Genomic DNA, 16,736 nt, shown 5'->3' with positions numbered 1-16,736 from the left:
CTTTGTGTGTACATAACCTCTTTATGTATACATAACCTCTTTGTGTATACATAACCTCTTTGTGTATACATAACCTCTTTGTGTATACATAACCTCTTTGTGTATACATAACCTCTTTGTGTATACATAACCTCTTTATGTGGCGGCAGGGTAGCTTAGTGGTTAGAGAGTTGGACTAGTAACCGGAAGGTTGCAAGTTCAAATCCCAGAGCTGACAAGGTACAAATCTGTCGTTCTGCCCCTGAACAGGCAGTTAACCCACTGTTCCTAGGCCGTCATTGAAAATAATAATTTGTTCTTAACTGACTCGCCTAGTTAAAGGTAAAATAACCTCTTTCTCTCTTCAGGGTTTGATCTTTCAATGGCTTCTTCACGTAGGCTATGTCAAGATGCAGGAAGTTAAGGGTTAAAGGCCCATGTTCATAACGTGTCTCAGCATAGCAGTGCTGATCTAGGATTTCATTTCTTATTTTATTTAACCTCCATTTAACTAGGCGAGTCAGTTAAGAACACATTCTTATTTACAATGACGGCAGCACTCCTACGCTGAGCCACATTATGAAAACAGGCTCAGGAACTGGTCACAGACTTGATCATGTTATTAGATCACCCTCAAACAAGGTGCATCAAAGAACACAAATCACTTTTTTTTCTTCAAATAGATTTTATTAAAAAAAGGAAACCCAACAATAACTTTTTTTTATACATAATGATCAAGGATTTTTATTATCGTAGTCTCTTTCATCAGTTTCATATCATTACAGAAAATGTACTATAGTACAGCATTGTTCAATGTCTCCTCATTGCTTCAATATTGGTAATTTCCTTCAGAGTGCTGGTCACATATCTGTACAATATGGTTCATCTTCGTATGATTTTTTTCTGTACATTTTTTGTGAAGTCAGTTAAAAAGGCTGTCAGCACTTAAAGAAGCTGCTTCTTTTATTCTGTGTGTTTTCCCTCTTTCTCTTTAGTCGATCAAATAAAATACTGTTTTTGTTTTCCCCAGTTAACCCTGCTCCCTGGGGGCAGAGCTGCACCTGGTCAGGTGATAAATAAGGAAGCTTCAGGGTCTGGGCAGGTTGGTGGATGACTGCCCCCCCCCCCCCCCCCACACCCCCCACCCCTTTCCAGCACCACCCTCATCCCTGCCCAGGCATTTGGCACTGCGCACATAAACAAGACTCACAAGATAAACAACAAGCAAAGCTTTTTGTCAAGCCATTGTGATGCATACTAATGAGAGAAAAATAGAAGTGTGTGGTGTCACCGTTAAAGCGACACACCACAGAGGAAATAGACCTAGATTATACCCTCCCCTCCTTCCTCTTACACAAGCACCGTGGGAAATCTGGAGTCTTCCTCAGGGTTTTTCTTGATATATATATATATATATTTAAAAAAAAATGATTTTTTTTTTCCACTAAAATGAGAAAATAATATTTCTTATTTTTTTGTCCTGGCAGGCACCTACAGATCTATTAAAATGCTACTGCTATTGATAAGGTCTAGCATTGAACACACAAAGCAATTGCAATGAAAGGAACAAAGTTGCCTTACAATCTAACAATGACAGTAAGAAGAATAATCATAAGAATAATCATAAGAATATATTACAGAATAAATCTCTTTTTATAATTAGATTTTTTTCTTTGAAAGTTATATTTTCTTTGTTTGAAATACTATTATAATCTTTTAAATTAATCATATTTTTTTTGTATCATATGTACCTAGGTTTGTGATGGAGATGTTGACTATACCTCAACGTTATCCAAATCAAGAAAAACTAGCTGTGCCGTTGCATATTACAGAATAGTCAATGATATGTGGACATGCACCGTGAACCACCCATTCGAACCCCCTCTCTCTATGAAGCCATCTCAACGTCCCCCTTTGATGACATCATAGCCGGCCGATAACCATGACGTCGACCACCTCTCCCTTGTGCAGCTCCACGTATTGCTCTGTTTTTGGAGGTAGCATCAGGAGACCGTTGGCGCTGCGCATGCTCATCAGCCTGCTGCTCACCTGGTTTCCTACGTGATGGAGAGAGGAGGAGAGAGAGAGCGAGAGCGAAAGAGAAAGAGAGAAAGGGAGAGAGAAAGAGAGAGAGAGGGAGAGAGAGCAAGAGAGAGAATAAATGCACTCTAGGCCCTCTGTCAGTGCCCAGTACCACACATGTCCAGGAGGATTACACCCATGACAGTCAGGATGATCTCACTACAACAGCATGCAAGGGAGTGAGAGCCTTCTAATACTCCACTGTCTAATTGTAGTTCTTTAAGCAATACAATACTACACGTAATAGAAAACAGTGAAAATAGTCACAGCCAGAGGGTTTGTTAGATGAGAGGACTATAGCTTACCCCTCTACAATTGCCCATGAACAAAGCCAGTGACCAGTCCATTGAGACTGTGACTACACATTTAGTGTAGTCGTTTAGTATAGAAGTGTTTCGCTCCTTATAGCAATGCACAACAGAATAGAATAGAAAAGAATACAATACAATAGAATGGTATGGTTCCATCAGTACCTGTGCTCTGGGCCCATGGCAGAGGCTCCTGGTGGTGCCATGTCAGAATGCAGCGGTGGTACTCAGGGCGAGGGTCCAGCTTCACGTCACATGACAACTACAGGAGACAGCCACACAATCAACAGGGCTCATCATGACATGATGACCTCATCATGACATCATGAGGGTGTGTCCCAATTATATCTCCTCCCTCCTGAAGTGTGCACGCGTTCACTACAATTCATATGCATGCATATATATATATTTTTTTACATATCCCAACTCCCCTGAGCCACCCTCGGAGAGTGGGGTCACGGCCAGGGTCAGCCATTATCAACGGTGACCCTAGAGCAATTAGGGTAAAGTACCTTGCATAAGAGGACATCGACAGATTTTTCACCTCGTCAGCTCAGGGATTGGAACTAGAGAACTGTCCCAACGCTCTAACTGCTAGACTACCTGCCACCCTAAATGACCATCTGGTCTGGACAGTAAAAATTCTGAAAGGATATACAGTCACTAGTCTATGGGCCACATGGTCAAGTCATGTGGTCAGACAAAACACCTCTTCCAATTAATTTTGAGAGGAAAGCGAGGATAGAGAAAGCAAGCAATCGAGGAAAGACAAATTAAGAAAAATTCCTGGAGTCCTGTGACTTCTATCTTACCCTGGCTTTGATGATGGTGGGCCGTGGGTCCAGGATCCCCTGCATCTTCCTCAAGGCAGGAATGACGAAGAGGTTACATGTCACCACAGCAGACACGGGGTTACCTGGGCCGGGGGGGGGGGGGGGGAGAGAGAGAAAGAAAACATGAGTGTGTTAGAAACCAGTCTGGAAACGATTGTCTGATTTCCTCTTTCTCTTTACTTTACACACTACCTGGGAGGGCAAAGATGAGTTTACGAACACCGTCCATGTCCAACGTGGCGAACGTTGTCGGGAGACTGATATGATGGGAGAAGAGAAGAACAACATGGTCATCAATGAACAATCCATCCACCGGTCCACCTGTCAAGCCATCCCTCCCTTCCTTCCTCCATCTCACCCTGGTTTCATGAAGACTCGTCCGAAGTGGATCTGGGCATGCAGATCAATATCCAGCACCTGTTTCAGATAGTCCTGAAAAAGAGGATCACACCGTTTGGAGTCTTCTAAGGTACATATAAACATTAGACCAAAACAGTCCTAGTGTAAGTGTACCTAAAACCCACATAAGACGTGTGCACCACTGGGGTGCATTCATCAGGCACCAAGGAAACAACAAAAACTGACTGAAATAGTAAGACATTTATATCGCATTTACATTTTTTTTTTGCAGCAAAATGTTTTCAGTTTTGGGCCCTTATAAATACAACCCTGTGCTGTGCTCATAGTATGAACTCCACAATGTCATGTATCTACAGTACCAGTCAAAAGTTTGGAAACACCTACTCATTCAAGGGTTTTTATTTTTTACTATTTTCTACATTGTAGAATAATGAAGACATCGAAACTGTGAAATAACACATATGGAAACGTAGTAACAAAAAAGTGTTAAATAAATCCAAATAAATACCCTGCTCAAAAAAAATAAAGGGAACACTAAAATAACACATCCTAGATCTAAATGAATGAAATATTCTTATTAAATACTTTTTCCTTTACATAGTTGAATGTGCTGACAACAAAATCACACAAAAATGATCAATGGAAATCAAATTTATCAACCCATGGGGGTCTGGATTTGGAGTCACACTCAAAATTAAAGTGGAAAACCACACTACAGGCTGATACAACTTTGATGTAATGTCCTTAAAACAAGTCAAAATGAGGCTCAGTAGTGTGTGTGGCCTCCACGTGCCTGTATCACCTCCCTACAACGCCTGGGCATGCTCCCGATGAGGTGGCGGTCTCCTGAGGGATCTCCTCCCAGACCTGGACTAAAGCATCCGCCAACTCCTGGACAGTCTGTGGTGCAACGTGGCGTTGGTGGATGGAGCGAGACATGATGTCCCAGATGTGCTCAATTGGATACAGGTCTGGGGAACGGGCGGGCCAGTTCATAGCATCAATGCCTTCCTCTTGCAGGAACTGCTGACACACTCCAGGAACATGAGGTCTAGCATTGTTTTGCATTAGTAGGAACCCAGGGCCAACCGCACCAGCATATGGTCTCACACGGGGTCTGAGGATCTCATCTCGGTACCTAATGGCAGTCAGGCTACCTCTGGCGAGCACATGGAGGGCTGTGTGGCCCCCCAAAGAAATGCTACCCCACACCATGACTGACCCACCGCCAAACCGGTCATGCTGGAGGATGTTGCAGGCAGCAGAACGTTCTCCACGGCGTCTCCAGACTCAGTCACATCTGTCACATGTGCTCAGTGTGAACCTGCTTTCATCTGTGAAGAGCACAGGGCGCCAGTGGCGAATTTGCCAATCTTGGTGTTCTCTGGCAAATGCCAAACGTCCTGCACGGTGTTGGGCTGTAACCACAACCCCCACCTGTGGACGTCGGGCCCTCATACCACCCTCGTGGAGTCTGTTTCTGACCGTTTGAGCAGACACATGCACATTTGTGGCCTGCTGGAGGTCATTTTGCAGGGCTCTGGCAGTGCTCCTCCTGCTCCTCCTTGCACAAAGGCGGAGGTAGCGGTCCTGCTGCTGGGTTGTTGCCCTCCTACGGCCTCCTCCACGTCTCCTGATGTACTGGCCTGTCTCCTGGTAGCGCCTCCATGCTCTGGACACTACGCTGACAGACACAGCAAACCTTCTTGCCACAGCTCGCATTGATGTGCCATCCTGGATGAGCTGCACTACCTGAGCCACTTGTGTGGGTTGTAGACTCCGTCTCATGCTACCACTAGAGTGAAAGCACCGCCAGCATTCAAAAGTGGCCAAAACATCAGCCAGGAAGCATAGGAACTGAGAAGTGGTCTGTGGTCACCACCTGCAGAACCACTCCTTTAATGGGGGTGTCTTGCTAATTGCCTATAATTTCCACCTGTTGTCTATTCCATTTGCACAACAGCATGTGAAATGTATTGTCAATCAGTGTTGCTTCCTAAGTGGACAGTTTGATTTCATAGAAGTGTGATTGACTTGGAGTTACATTGTGTTGTTTAAGTGTTCCCTTTATTTTTTTGAGCAGTGTATTTTAGATTCTTGAAATTATCCACTCTTTGCCTTGATGACAGCTTTGCACACTCTTGGCATTCTCTCAACCAGCTTCATGAGGAATGCTTTTCCAACAGTCTTGAAGGAGTTCCCCACATATGCTGAGCACTTGTTGGCTGCTTTTCTGCACTCTGCGGTCCAACTCATCCCAAAACATCTCAATTGGGTTGAGGTCGGGTGATTGTGGAGGTCAGGTCATCTGATGCAGCATTCCATCACTCTCCTCTCTCCTTCTTGATCAAATAGCCCTTACACAGCCTAGAGGTGTGTTTTGGGTCTTTGTCCTGTTGAAAAACAAATGATAATCCCACTAAGCGCAAACCAGATAGGATAGTGTATTGCTGCAGAATGCTGTGGTAGCCATGCTGGTTAAGTGTTCCTTGAATTCTAAATAAATCACAGACAGTGTCACCAGCGAAGCACACCTTCACCATCACACCTCCTCCTCCATGCTTCACGGAGGGAACCCCACATGAGGAGATAATCCGTTCACCTACTCTGCGTCTCACAAGGACACGGCTGTTGGAACCAAAAATCGTAAATTTGGACTCATCAGACCAAAGGACAGATTTCCACCATTCAAACTGATTGGCTCAAACGCATTAAGAAGGAAATAAATTCCACAAATGAACTTTTACCAAGGCACACATGTTAATTGAAATGCATTCCAGGTGACTACCTCATGTAGCTGGTTGAGAGAATGCCAAGAGTGTGCAAAGCTGTGTGCAAAGGGTGGCTACTTAGAAGAATTGCAAATAGGATTCTTCTAAGTACATGATTCCATATGTGTTACTTCATAGTTTTGATGTCTTCACTATTATTCTACAATGTAGAAAATAGTCAAAATAAAGAAAAACCCTTGAATGAGTAGGTGTGTCCAAACTTTGGACTGGTACTGTATGTAAAAATGTTAAATGTACTGTATATGTAACAAAATATCAAACACCACAATTCCCAATCCAAATAAATAAATGATCCTGTTCTTTGTGTGATTGTAATTAATCCCACATTTCCACCACATAGTATTAACACCACAATTCCCCACCCCGACCACAAGGTGTCAGAATAGTGCAATGTCATAACCAATGACCATTCATACTCACTATTTGCTCACATACCTTCTCTCCCATAGACACCCCTCCAGAGGTGATGATGACGTCCGCGCGGCTGATGCCCTCGTTTAGGGCATTCAGCAGGTCATCTGGGCTGTGGGGCCGATAGACAGAGAACAGTTACCATCACACACCACATATAGGCTTACAGAGGGATGGATGAAAGGAGGAGGAGGAGGAGGAGGAAGAAGAGGAGGGTGAGGAAGATCAGGAGGAGGTCGTCTGAGCTGTGGGGCCAATAGACAGTGAACAGTTAGTAGTTACCATCACACAGCATAGAGGAGGCGAGAGGAAGAGGAGAGAGGAGGAGGCAAAGTAGGTGCAGGAAGAGGAATATAAAACAAAAGGAGAGTAGAAAGAGAGGAATAGAAGGAGTATCAGGAATAGGAAGAGGAAGATGGTAGAGACAAGGAGAAAGATAATGAGAGGATGAAGAGATAAAGGGAGGAGGAAGAGGAAGACAAACAGAAAGAGGAGCAGGAAGAAGAGTGTGAAGTCCTACTTGTCCCCCACGATGCCCAGGTTGATGGTGGGGTATCCGTGCTCCTGGATGGTGGCGAGCAGCGTGGAACGGTTACTGTCTCTGATCTTTCCTGGGTGGAGGTCGTCCTCAGGGTTTAACAGCTAGAGACAGCAGGGGAAGTGTTCATTAGGTATTAAACGGAAGAAAACAGCCTGAAAACAGGGAGAGACTACCAGGATTTGTCCAATAAGAAAAGCTCATTTTCGTTTTCTGTTGCTTAATGTTTTAAAGGCCCAGTGTTTTTTAAATTTAATATCTGGATAACAATGAAGTCATTTACTGTAATAGTTTGCTAGAAGTTTTTACAGAAAACTTTCATCAAGCAAGAATTTAGATAGTTCTATCTGGGACTGGCCTGAGTGGAGCAGGGAAGTAGACCAGAGTGGTGGATTATCCACGGTTAAGGTTGTGGCGCCAGAATCAATCCACCAGAGTCGTGGGGCTTAATAATGGGATATGAAACTTCAAAACTAGTTGTTATTAGCTGAGATGTTTGGAACTCTCTGTCTCACTTCGTTGCCTGTGGACATGACAGCCACCACGGGGAACTTCTGCACCTCCACCTCGGTGACTCCTACGGTGGCCAGCAGGCCAATCTCAGAGGGGCCCATGTGGGTTCCCTTAGACAGGACACATTCCCCACGCTTGATGTCATGACCTATGGGCCTGGAGGGAGTGGAGACAAGGATGTTTAATAGGAAGGTTAAAGAGGGGGTATGTATACAGAGGAACATCAAAACACACTTTTACACACACACACACACACAAACACATGGAAGCAGGCTTGCATGCACGCAAGCACACACACACACACACACACCGGATGTCTTGTCCGGGACGGGCCTGTACGAGGATCCGCACCTCCAGCTCCTCTGTGCCCTGAGAAGGAGAAACCAACACACCTGTAAGGAGCTATTACACAAAACACCTACCCTACTGTCGTTACCTTCCCTACTGTCGTCGCCTACCCTACTGTCGTCACCTTCCCCACTGTCGTCACCTTGCCCACTGTCGTCACCTTGCCCACTGTCGTCATCTTGCCTACTGTCGTCACCTTCCCTACTGTCGTCACCTTCCCTACTGTCGTCACCTTCCCTACTGTCGTCACCTACCCTACTGTCGTCACCTTGCCTACTGTCGTCACCTTGCCTACTGTCGTCACCTTCCCCACTGTCGTCACCTTCCCCACTGTCGTCACCATCCCCACTGTCGTCACCTTCCCCACTGTCGTCACCTTCCCTACTGTCGTCACCTACCCTACTGTCGTCACCTTCCCTACTGTCGTCACCTACCCTACTGTCGTCACCTTGCCTACTGTCGTCACCTTGCCTACTGTCGTCACCTTCCCCACTGTCGTTACCTTCCCTACTGTCGTCACCATCCCCACTGTCGTCACCTTCCCTACTGTCGCCACCTTCCCCACTGTCGTCACCTTCCCTACTGTCGTCACCTTCCCCACTGTCGTCACCATCCCCACTGTCGTCACCTTGCCTACTGTCGTCACCATCCCCACTGTCGTCACCTTCCCTACTGTCGTCACCTACCCTACTGTCGTCACCTTGCCTACTGTCGTCACCTTCCCCACTGTCGTCACCATCCCCACTGTCGTCACCTTCCCTACTGTCGTCACCTTCCCCACTGTCGTCACCTTCCCTACTGTCGTCACCTTCCCCACTGTCGTCACCTTCCCCACTGTCGTCACCTTCCCCACTGTCGTCACCTTGCCTACTGCCGTCACCTTCCCTACTGTCGTCACCTTCCCCACTGTCGTCACCTTCCCTACTGTCGTCACCTTCCCTACTGTCGTCACCTTGCCTACTGTCGTCACCTTCCCCACTGTCGTCACCTTCCCTACTGTCGTCACCTTCCCCACTGTCGTCACCTTGCCTACTGTCGTCACCTTCCCCACTGTCGTCACCTTCCCCACTGTCGTCACCTTGCCTACTGTCGTCACCTTGCCTACTGTCGTCACCTTGCCTACTGTCGTCACCTTCCTTACTGTCGTCACATTCCCCACTGTCGTCACCTTCCCCACTGTCGTCACCTTCCCCACTGTCGTCACCTTGCCTACTGTCGTCACCTTGCCTACTGTCGTCACCTTCCCTACTGTCGTCACCTTCCCCACTGTCGTCACCTTGCCTACTGTCGTCACCTTCCTTACTGTCGTCACCTTCCCCACTGTCGTCACCTTCCCCACTGTCGTCACCTTGCCTACTGTCGTCACCTTGCCTACTGTCGTCACCTTCCCTACTGTCGTCACCTTCCCCACTGTCGTCACCTTGCCTACTGTCGTCACCTTCCCTACTGTCGTCACCTTGCCTACTGTCGTCACCTTCCCCACTGTCGTCACCTTGCCTACTGTCGTCACCTTGCCTACTGTCGTCACCTTGCCTACTGTCGTCACCTTGCCTACTGTCGTCACCTTGCCTACTGTCGTCACCTTGCCTACTGTCGTCACCTTCCCCACTGTCGTCACCTTCCCCACTGTCGTCACCTTCCCCACTGTCGTCACCTTCCCCACTGTCGTCACCATCCCCACTGTCGTCACCTTCCCCACTGTCGTCACCTTGCCTACTGTCGTCACCTTGCCTACTGTCGTCACCTACCCTACTGTCGTCGCCTTCACTACTGTCTAAGGTCCTGTGGGCCATTCACTACTGTCTAAGGTCCTGTGGGCCATTCACTACTGTCTAAGGTCCTGTGGGCCATTCACTACTGTCTAAGGTCCTGTGGGCCATTCACTACTGTCTAAGGTCCTGTGGGCCATTCTGGCTCAGACAAAGCTTGCTTCCTTACTATTATATCCCTCCTGAATATACCCTTTATTATTACACCATCCCTCTATAGACCCTCTTCAGTCCCTCTCCACAGGGCTACGGGTCAGGGGTCAAAGGGGAGACTTACATCCTCAGACTCGCGGAGCAGCTCTGTATCCTCCACCTGTACCACAGCGTCTGCCCCACAGGGGATAGGAGCCCCCGTCGTCACCCTCATCACCTGGCCCGGCATCACTGTGTGGGTGGGCTGCAGGGACACAGAGAGAGAGAGAGACTGGTGTCAAATATACACACATGCAAATTTACAGACACAAACCCACATACACACTGCAAATCATATCCCAAACCGATTTAATATCAAAAACCTTCAGTCTGAAGGAAGTCTGGTTTGAAGTGACTGAAATGCATCAGAAATGTATTGGGAAGTTCAGAAGATCATCATTTTGTTACTTCACTACATTCTTAAAGAAAATGATGTACTTTTACTCCATACATTTTCCCTGACACCCAAAAGTCCTCATTACATTTGCAATGCTCTGCAAGACAGGAAAATGGTCCAATTCATGCACTTATCAAGAGAACATTCCTGGTCATCCCAACCAAACAACCACAGCAAGGCAAACACGTGTCTTGTGTCAGTGTGTGATAATGTGTAAGTGTGTGACTATGTGTCATGTGTCAGTGTGTGATAATGTGTCATGTGTCAGTGGTTCTGTGTGATAATGTGTCAGTGTGTGATAATGTGTCTGTGTGTCAGTGTGATAATGTGTCATGTGTCTGTGTGTGATAATGTGTCATGTGTCAGTGGTTCTGTGTGATAATGTGTCAGTGTGTGATAATGTGTCTGTGTGTCAGTGTGATAATGTGTCATGTGTCAGTGTGTGATAATGTGTCATGTGTCAGTGGTTCTGTGTGATAATGTGTCAGTGTGTGATAATGTGTCTGTGTGTCAGTGTGATAATGTGTCATGTGTCAGTGTGTGATAATGTGTCATGTGTCAGTGGTTCTGTGTGATAATGTGTCAGTGTGTGATAATGTGTCTGTGTGTCAGTGTGATAATGTGTCATGTGTCAGTGTGTGATAATATGTCTGTGTGTCAGTGTGATACTGTGTCATGTGTCAGTGTGTGATAATGTGTCAGTGTGATACTGTGTCATGTGTCAGTGTGTGATAATGTGTCAGTGGTTCTGTGTGATAATGTGTCAGTGTGTGATAATGTGTCTGTGTGTCAGTGTGATAATGTGTCATGTGTCTGTGTGTGATAATGTGTCATGTGTCAGTGGTTCTGTGTGATAATGTGTCAGTGTGTGATAATGTGTCTGTGTGTCAGTGTGATAATGTGTCATGTGTCAGTGTGTGATAATGTGTCATGTGTCAGTGGTTCTGTGTGATAATGTGTCAGTGTGTGATAATGTGTCTGTGTGTCAGTGTGATAATGTGTCATGTGTCAGTGTGTGATAATATGTCTGTGTGTCAGTGTGATACTGTGTCATGTGTCAGTGTGTGATAATGTGTCAGTGTGATACTGTGTCATGTGTCAGTGTGTGATAATGTGTCAGTGTGTCAGTGTGATAATGTGTCAGTGTGTGATAATGTGTCTGTGTGTCAGTGTGATACTGTGTCATGTGTCAGTGTGTGATAATGTGTCTGTGTGTCAGTGTGATAATGTGTCAGTGTGTGATAATGTGTCTGTGTGTCAGTGTGATACTGTGTCATGTGTCAGTGTGTGATAATGTGTCAGTGTGTCAGTGTGATACTGTGTCATGTGTCAGTGTGTGATCATGTGTCAGTGTGTAAGCTTGGGCCGGCGGGCCACCTGTGGTGGAGTAAGCTGAGTCAGTATGGGAGCGCTACACTAACTCACACACACACACGCACACACACACACACACACACACACACACACACACACACACACACACACACACACACACACTTCAATACACAATGTCGGTCCAAGGGGAATAAACGTTGAGTGTGTGTTTTGATATATCGCTCTTCATGAAGGAGGGTACCAGCCAAGTGCTTCACCCTGAGTATAGACAGGGTGAAGTGTGTGTTTGTGTGTGTGTGTGTGTGTATGTGTGTGTGTGTGTGTGTGTGTGTGTGTGTGTGTGTGTGGACCTGTTCTCCAGCCTGGGACTCTCCGATGATGAAGCGGTCGCCTGGACCATCAGCCGCTAAAAAGAAAATACATGTTTTAATGTAATGACATAAGTTGGTGTTTGTATGATTGTGTGTATATGCTGCTGTGTGTGTGTATCAATGTGTGTATATGCTGATTGTGTGTATATATGCTGCTGTGTGTATATGCTGATTGTGTGTATCGATGTGTGTATTTGCTGATTGTGTGTATATGCTGCTGTGTGTATATGCTGATTGTGTGTATATATGCTGCTGTGTGTATATGCTGCTGTGTGTATATGCTGATTGTGTGTATATATGCTGCTGTGTGTATATGCTGATTGTGTGTATATGCTGCTGTGTGTATATGCTGATTGTGTGTATCGATGTGTGTATTTGCTGATTGTGTGTATATGTTGCTGTGTGTATATGCTGATTGTGTGTATATGCTGATTGTGTGTATATATGCTGCTGTGTGTATATGCTGCTGTGTGTATATGCTGCTGTGTGTATATGTTGCTGTGTGTATATGTTGCTGTGTGTATATGCTGCTGTGTGTATATGTTGCTGTGTGTATATGTTGCTGTGTGTATATGTTGCTGTGTGTATATGTTGCTGTGTGTATATGTTGCTGTGTGTATATGCTGCTGTGTATATATGTTGCTGTGTGTACATGTTGCTGTGTGTACATGTTGCTGTGTGTATATGCTGCTGTGTGTATATGCTGCTGTGTGTATATGTTGCTGTGTGTATATGCTGCTGTGTGTATATGCTGCTGTGTGTATATGCTGCTGTGTGTATATGCTGAATGTGTGTATCGATGTGTGTATTTGCTGATTGTGTGTATTGATGTGTGTATTTGCTGCTGTGTGTATATGCTGCTGTGTGTGTGTATCGATGTGTGTATGTATATGCTGCTGTGTGTATATGCTGATTGTGTGTATATACTGCTGTGTGTATATGCTGCTGTGTGTGTGTATCGATGTGTGTATGTATATGCTGCTGTGTGTATATGCTGATTGTGTGTATATACTGCTGTGTATATGCTGCTGTGTGTATATACTGCTGTGTATATACTGCTGTGTATATGCTGCTGTGTGAATATACTGCTGTGTGTATATGCTGCTGTGTGTATATGCTGCTGTGTGTATATGCTGCTGTGTATATGCTGCTGTGTGTATATACTGCTGTGTGTATATGCTGCTGTGTGTATATGCTGCTGTGTATATGCTGCTGTGTGTATATACTGCTGTGTATATGCTGCGGTGTATATGCTGCTGTGTGTATATACTGCTGTGTGTATATGCTGCTGTGTATATATGCTGCTGTGTGTATATGCTGCTGTGTATATGCTGCTGTGTGTATATGCTGCTGTGTGTATATACTGCTGTGTGTATATGCTGCTGTGTGTATATGCTGCTGTGTGTATATGCTGCTGTGTATATGCTGCTGTGTGTATATGCTGCTGTGTATATGCTGCTGTGTGAATATACTGCTGTGTATATGCTGCTGTGTGAATATACTGCTGTGTGTATATACTGCTGTGTGTATATACTGCTGTGTGAATATACTGCTGTGTGTATATGCTGCTGTGTGTATATGCTGCTGTGTGTATATGCTGCTGTGTGTATATACTGCTGTGTGTATATGCTGCTGTGTATATGCTGCTGTGTATATGCTGCTGTGTGTATATGCTGCTGTGTGTATATGCTGCTGTGTGTATATACTGCTGTGTGTATATGCTGCTGTGTGTATATGCTACTGTGTATATACTGCTGTGTATATGCTGCTGTGTGTATATGCTACTGTGTATATACTGCTGTGTGTATATACTGCTGTGTGTATATGCTGCTGTGTGTATATACTGCTGTGTGTATATGTTGCTGTGTGTATATGCTGCTGTGTGTATATGCTGCTGTGTGAATATACTGCTGTGTGTATATGCTGCTGTGTGAATATACTGCTGTGTGTATATGCTACTGTGTATATACTGCTGTGTATATGCTGCTGTGTGTATATACTGCTGTGTGTATATGCTGCTGTGTGAATATACTGCTGTGTGTATATGCTACTGTGTATATACTGCTGTGTATATGCTGCTGTGTGTATATACTGCTGTGTGTATATGCTGCTGTGTATATGCTGCTGTGTGAATATACTGCTGTGTATATGCTGCTGTGTGAATATACTGCTGTGTGTATATGCTGCTGTGTGTATATGCTGCTGTGTGTATATACTGCTGTGTGAATATACTGCTGTGTGAATATACTGCTGTGTATATATGCTGCTGTGTGAATATACTGCTGTGTGTATATGCTGCTGTGTGTATATGCTGCTGTGTGAATATACTGCTGTGTGTACATGTTGCTGTGTGTATATGTTGCTGTGTGTACATGTTGCTGTGTGTATATGTTGCTGTGTGTATATGCTGATTGTGTGTATATGCTGCTGTGTGTATATGCTGCTGTGTGTGTATCGATGTGTGTATATGCTGCTGTGTGTGTATCGATATGTGTATATGCTGATTGTGTGTATATACTTCTGTGTGTATATGCTGCTGTGTGTATATGCTGATTGTGTGTATATGTTGCTGTGTGTATATGTTGCTGTGTGTATATGCTGCTGTGTGTATATGCTGCTGTGTGTATATACTGATTGTGTGTGTATCGATATGTGTATATGCTGATTGTGTGTATATGTTGCTGTGTGTATATGTTGCTGTGTGTATATGCTGCTGTGTGTGTATCGATATGTGTATATGCTGATTGTGTGTATATGCTGATTGTGTGTGTGTGTGTATTGATGTGTGTATATGCTGATTGTGTGTATATGCTGATTGTGTGTATATGCTGATTGTGTGTATATGCTGATTGTGTGTATATGCTGCTGTGTGTATTTGCTGCTGTGTGTATATGCTGATTGTGTGTATATGATGCTGTGTGTATATGCTGCTGTGTGTATATGCTGATTGTGTGTATATGCTGCTGTGTGTATATGCTGATTGTGTGTATATGCTGCTGTGTGTATATGCTGCTGTGTGTGCATATCGATGTGTGTGTTATACTGTGTTTCAGTGCCTCCTGACTCCTAATGTAGAAAGGACATATCAGCAGTACACTATGACCTGAGATTGTGTTTCAGTGCAGTACATTGTGTGTGTGTGTACAGTGTGTGTACATTGCATCACAGTACAGACCTCTTACAGCATAACCATCCTTTACAGAGGCAGGGAATGGGGGCAGGTTGTCTTTGGCATAAACCTCCTGAGCAAGGACTCGGCCCATCCCATCTAAAGAGAGATAGAGAGAAAGGAGGGAGAGAGAGAGAGGAAAAGAGAGTAGAGGTAGGGAAAGAAAGAGAGCGAGAGTAGAGGTAGAGAAAGAGGAATTGAAAGAGAGAGAGAGAGAAAGGTAGAAGGAGAACGTAAAGAGAGGAAGAGCAGGGAGAGAGAGCGAGAGAAGGAGATGTACAAGAGAGGGTGAGGGAGGGAGGGAGAGAGTGAGAGGGTGGGAGAGAGATGTACGAGAAAGAGGGAGAGGGAGGGAGGGAGAGAGAGAGGGTGGGAGAGAGATGTACGAGAGGGAGAGAGAGAGAGAGAGAGATGTACGAGAGGGAGAGAAGGAGAGAGTCAGGTGTGAGAGGGATGTTGGAGAGAGGGAGAGGGAGGGAGAGAGGGAGGGGTGGGAGAGGGAGGGAGAGAGGGAGGAGAGAGAGAGAGAGAGAGCAAGCGGGAGATGTACGAGAGAGAGAGATAGGGGAGGGGGAGGGAGAGAGGGAGGGAGGGAAAGAGGGAGAGAGAGAGCGAGCGAGAGAGAGAGGACGGGAGAGATGTACGAGAGGGAGAAAGAGAGAGAGAGAGAGAGAGAGCGAGAGGGAGGGAGAAGGAGGGAGGGATGAAGAGAGGGAGAGAGAGGGGAAGGGAGAGAAGGAGAGAGAGTCAGGTGTGAGAGGGATGTTGGAGAGAGGGAGAGGGCGGGAGAGAGGGAGGAGTGAGAGAGAGCGAGCGGGAGATGTACGAGAGAGAGATAGGGGAGGGGGAGGGAGGGAGGAAAGGAGAAAGAGAGAGGGAGGAAGGGAAAGAGGGAGAGAGAGGGAGGGAGGGAGAAAGAGAGAGGGAGGGAGAGCATCTGGTTCAGATGTAGATACAGAGAGACATGTGCCGGAGGTGTGTGTGTTAGTGAGAGAGTGACACCTCTCATCAGGATCTCTGTGACTCACCACCTGACCAGAACAGCGCGCGCACACACACACTTGCGTACTCTCTCTTGTCCCTTGCGCACAATTCCCCACATGTAACAATCTAAAAGTAGAAATGTTGGAAATATCTGTATAAAAACCATAAAAAACTGCCGGTTAGACTGCAGAGAGCAAAATAGACTGAAGAGAGAATGATCGACAGAGCGAAAGACACAGAAAGAGAGAGTGGGTGGAAGAAGAAAGCGCTGCACTAAAATACCATGAGCTGCTAATAGTCTATAAATAGGGTGTGAGGGTGTGATTCACACACACACACACACACACACACACAC

The 16,736-nt window shown here is 45.6% G+C and overlaps 1 protein-coding gene across 13 annotated transcripts in view; it reads right to left on the bottom strand.

Annotated features, from left to right (window-relative positions):
* Positions 1–643: 643 nt before the first annotated feature.
* The window catches only part of LOC110521090 (gephyrin), a 161,606-nt gene continuing 145,513 nt past the window's right edge, over positions 644–16,736 (bottom strand). For 7 of the 13 annotated variants that reach the window (XM_036976166.1, XM_036976173.1, XM_036976172.1 and 4 more), the window contains 12 exons: positions 15,404–15,496; positions 12,208–12,263; positions 10,211–10,330; positions 8,127–8,185; positions 7,819–7,972; positions 7,286–7,407; positions 6,775–6,877; positions 3,561–3,634; positions 3,392–3,459; positions 3,182–3,285; positions 2,535–2,631; positions 644–2,036 (listed from right to left, as the gene is read on the bottom strand). In XM_036976166.1, coding sequence (XP_036832061.1) covers positions 1,903–2,036; positions 2,535–2,631; positions 3,182–3,285; positions 3,392–3,459; positions 3,561–3,634; positions 6,775–6,877; positions 7,286–7,407; positions 7,819–7,972; positions 8,127–8,185; positions 10,211–10,330; positions 12,208–12,263; positions 15,404–15,496 — 1,184 coding nt within the window. In that variant the 3' untranslated portion in view covers positions 644–1,902. The remainder of the gene's footprint in view (positions 2,037–2,534; positions 2,632–3,181; positions 3,286–3,391; positions 3,460–3,560; positions 3,635–6,774; positions 6,878–7,285; positions 7,408–7,818; positions 7,973–8,126; positions 8,186–10,210; positions 10,331–12,207; positions 12,264–15,403; positions 15,497–16,736) is intronic. The other 6 variants (XM_036976170.1, XM_036976177.1, XM_036976171.1 and 3 more) reach the window with 3 other exon arrangements.

The sequence above is a fragment of the Oncorhynchus mykiss genome, chromosome 4 (assembly GCF_013265735.2).
Source record: "Oncorhynchus mykiss isolate Arlee chromosome 4, USDA_OmykA_1.1, whole genome shotgun sequence".
NCBI classification, from domain to species: Eukaryota; Metazoa; Chordata; class Actinopteri; order Salmoniformes; family Salmonidae; genus Oncorhynchus; species Oncorhynchus mykiss.
Note: the sequence above shows the minus strand (reverse complement) of the source record. Positions and strands in the feature narration are given on the sequence as shown.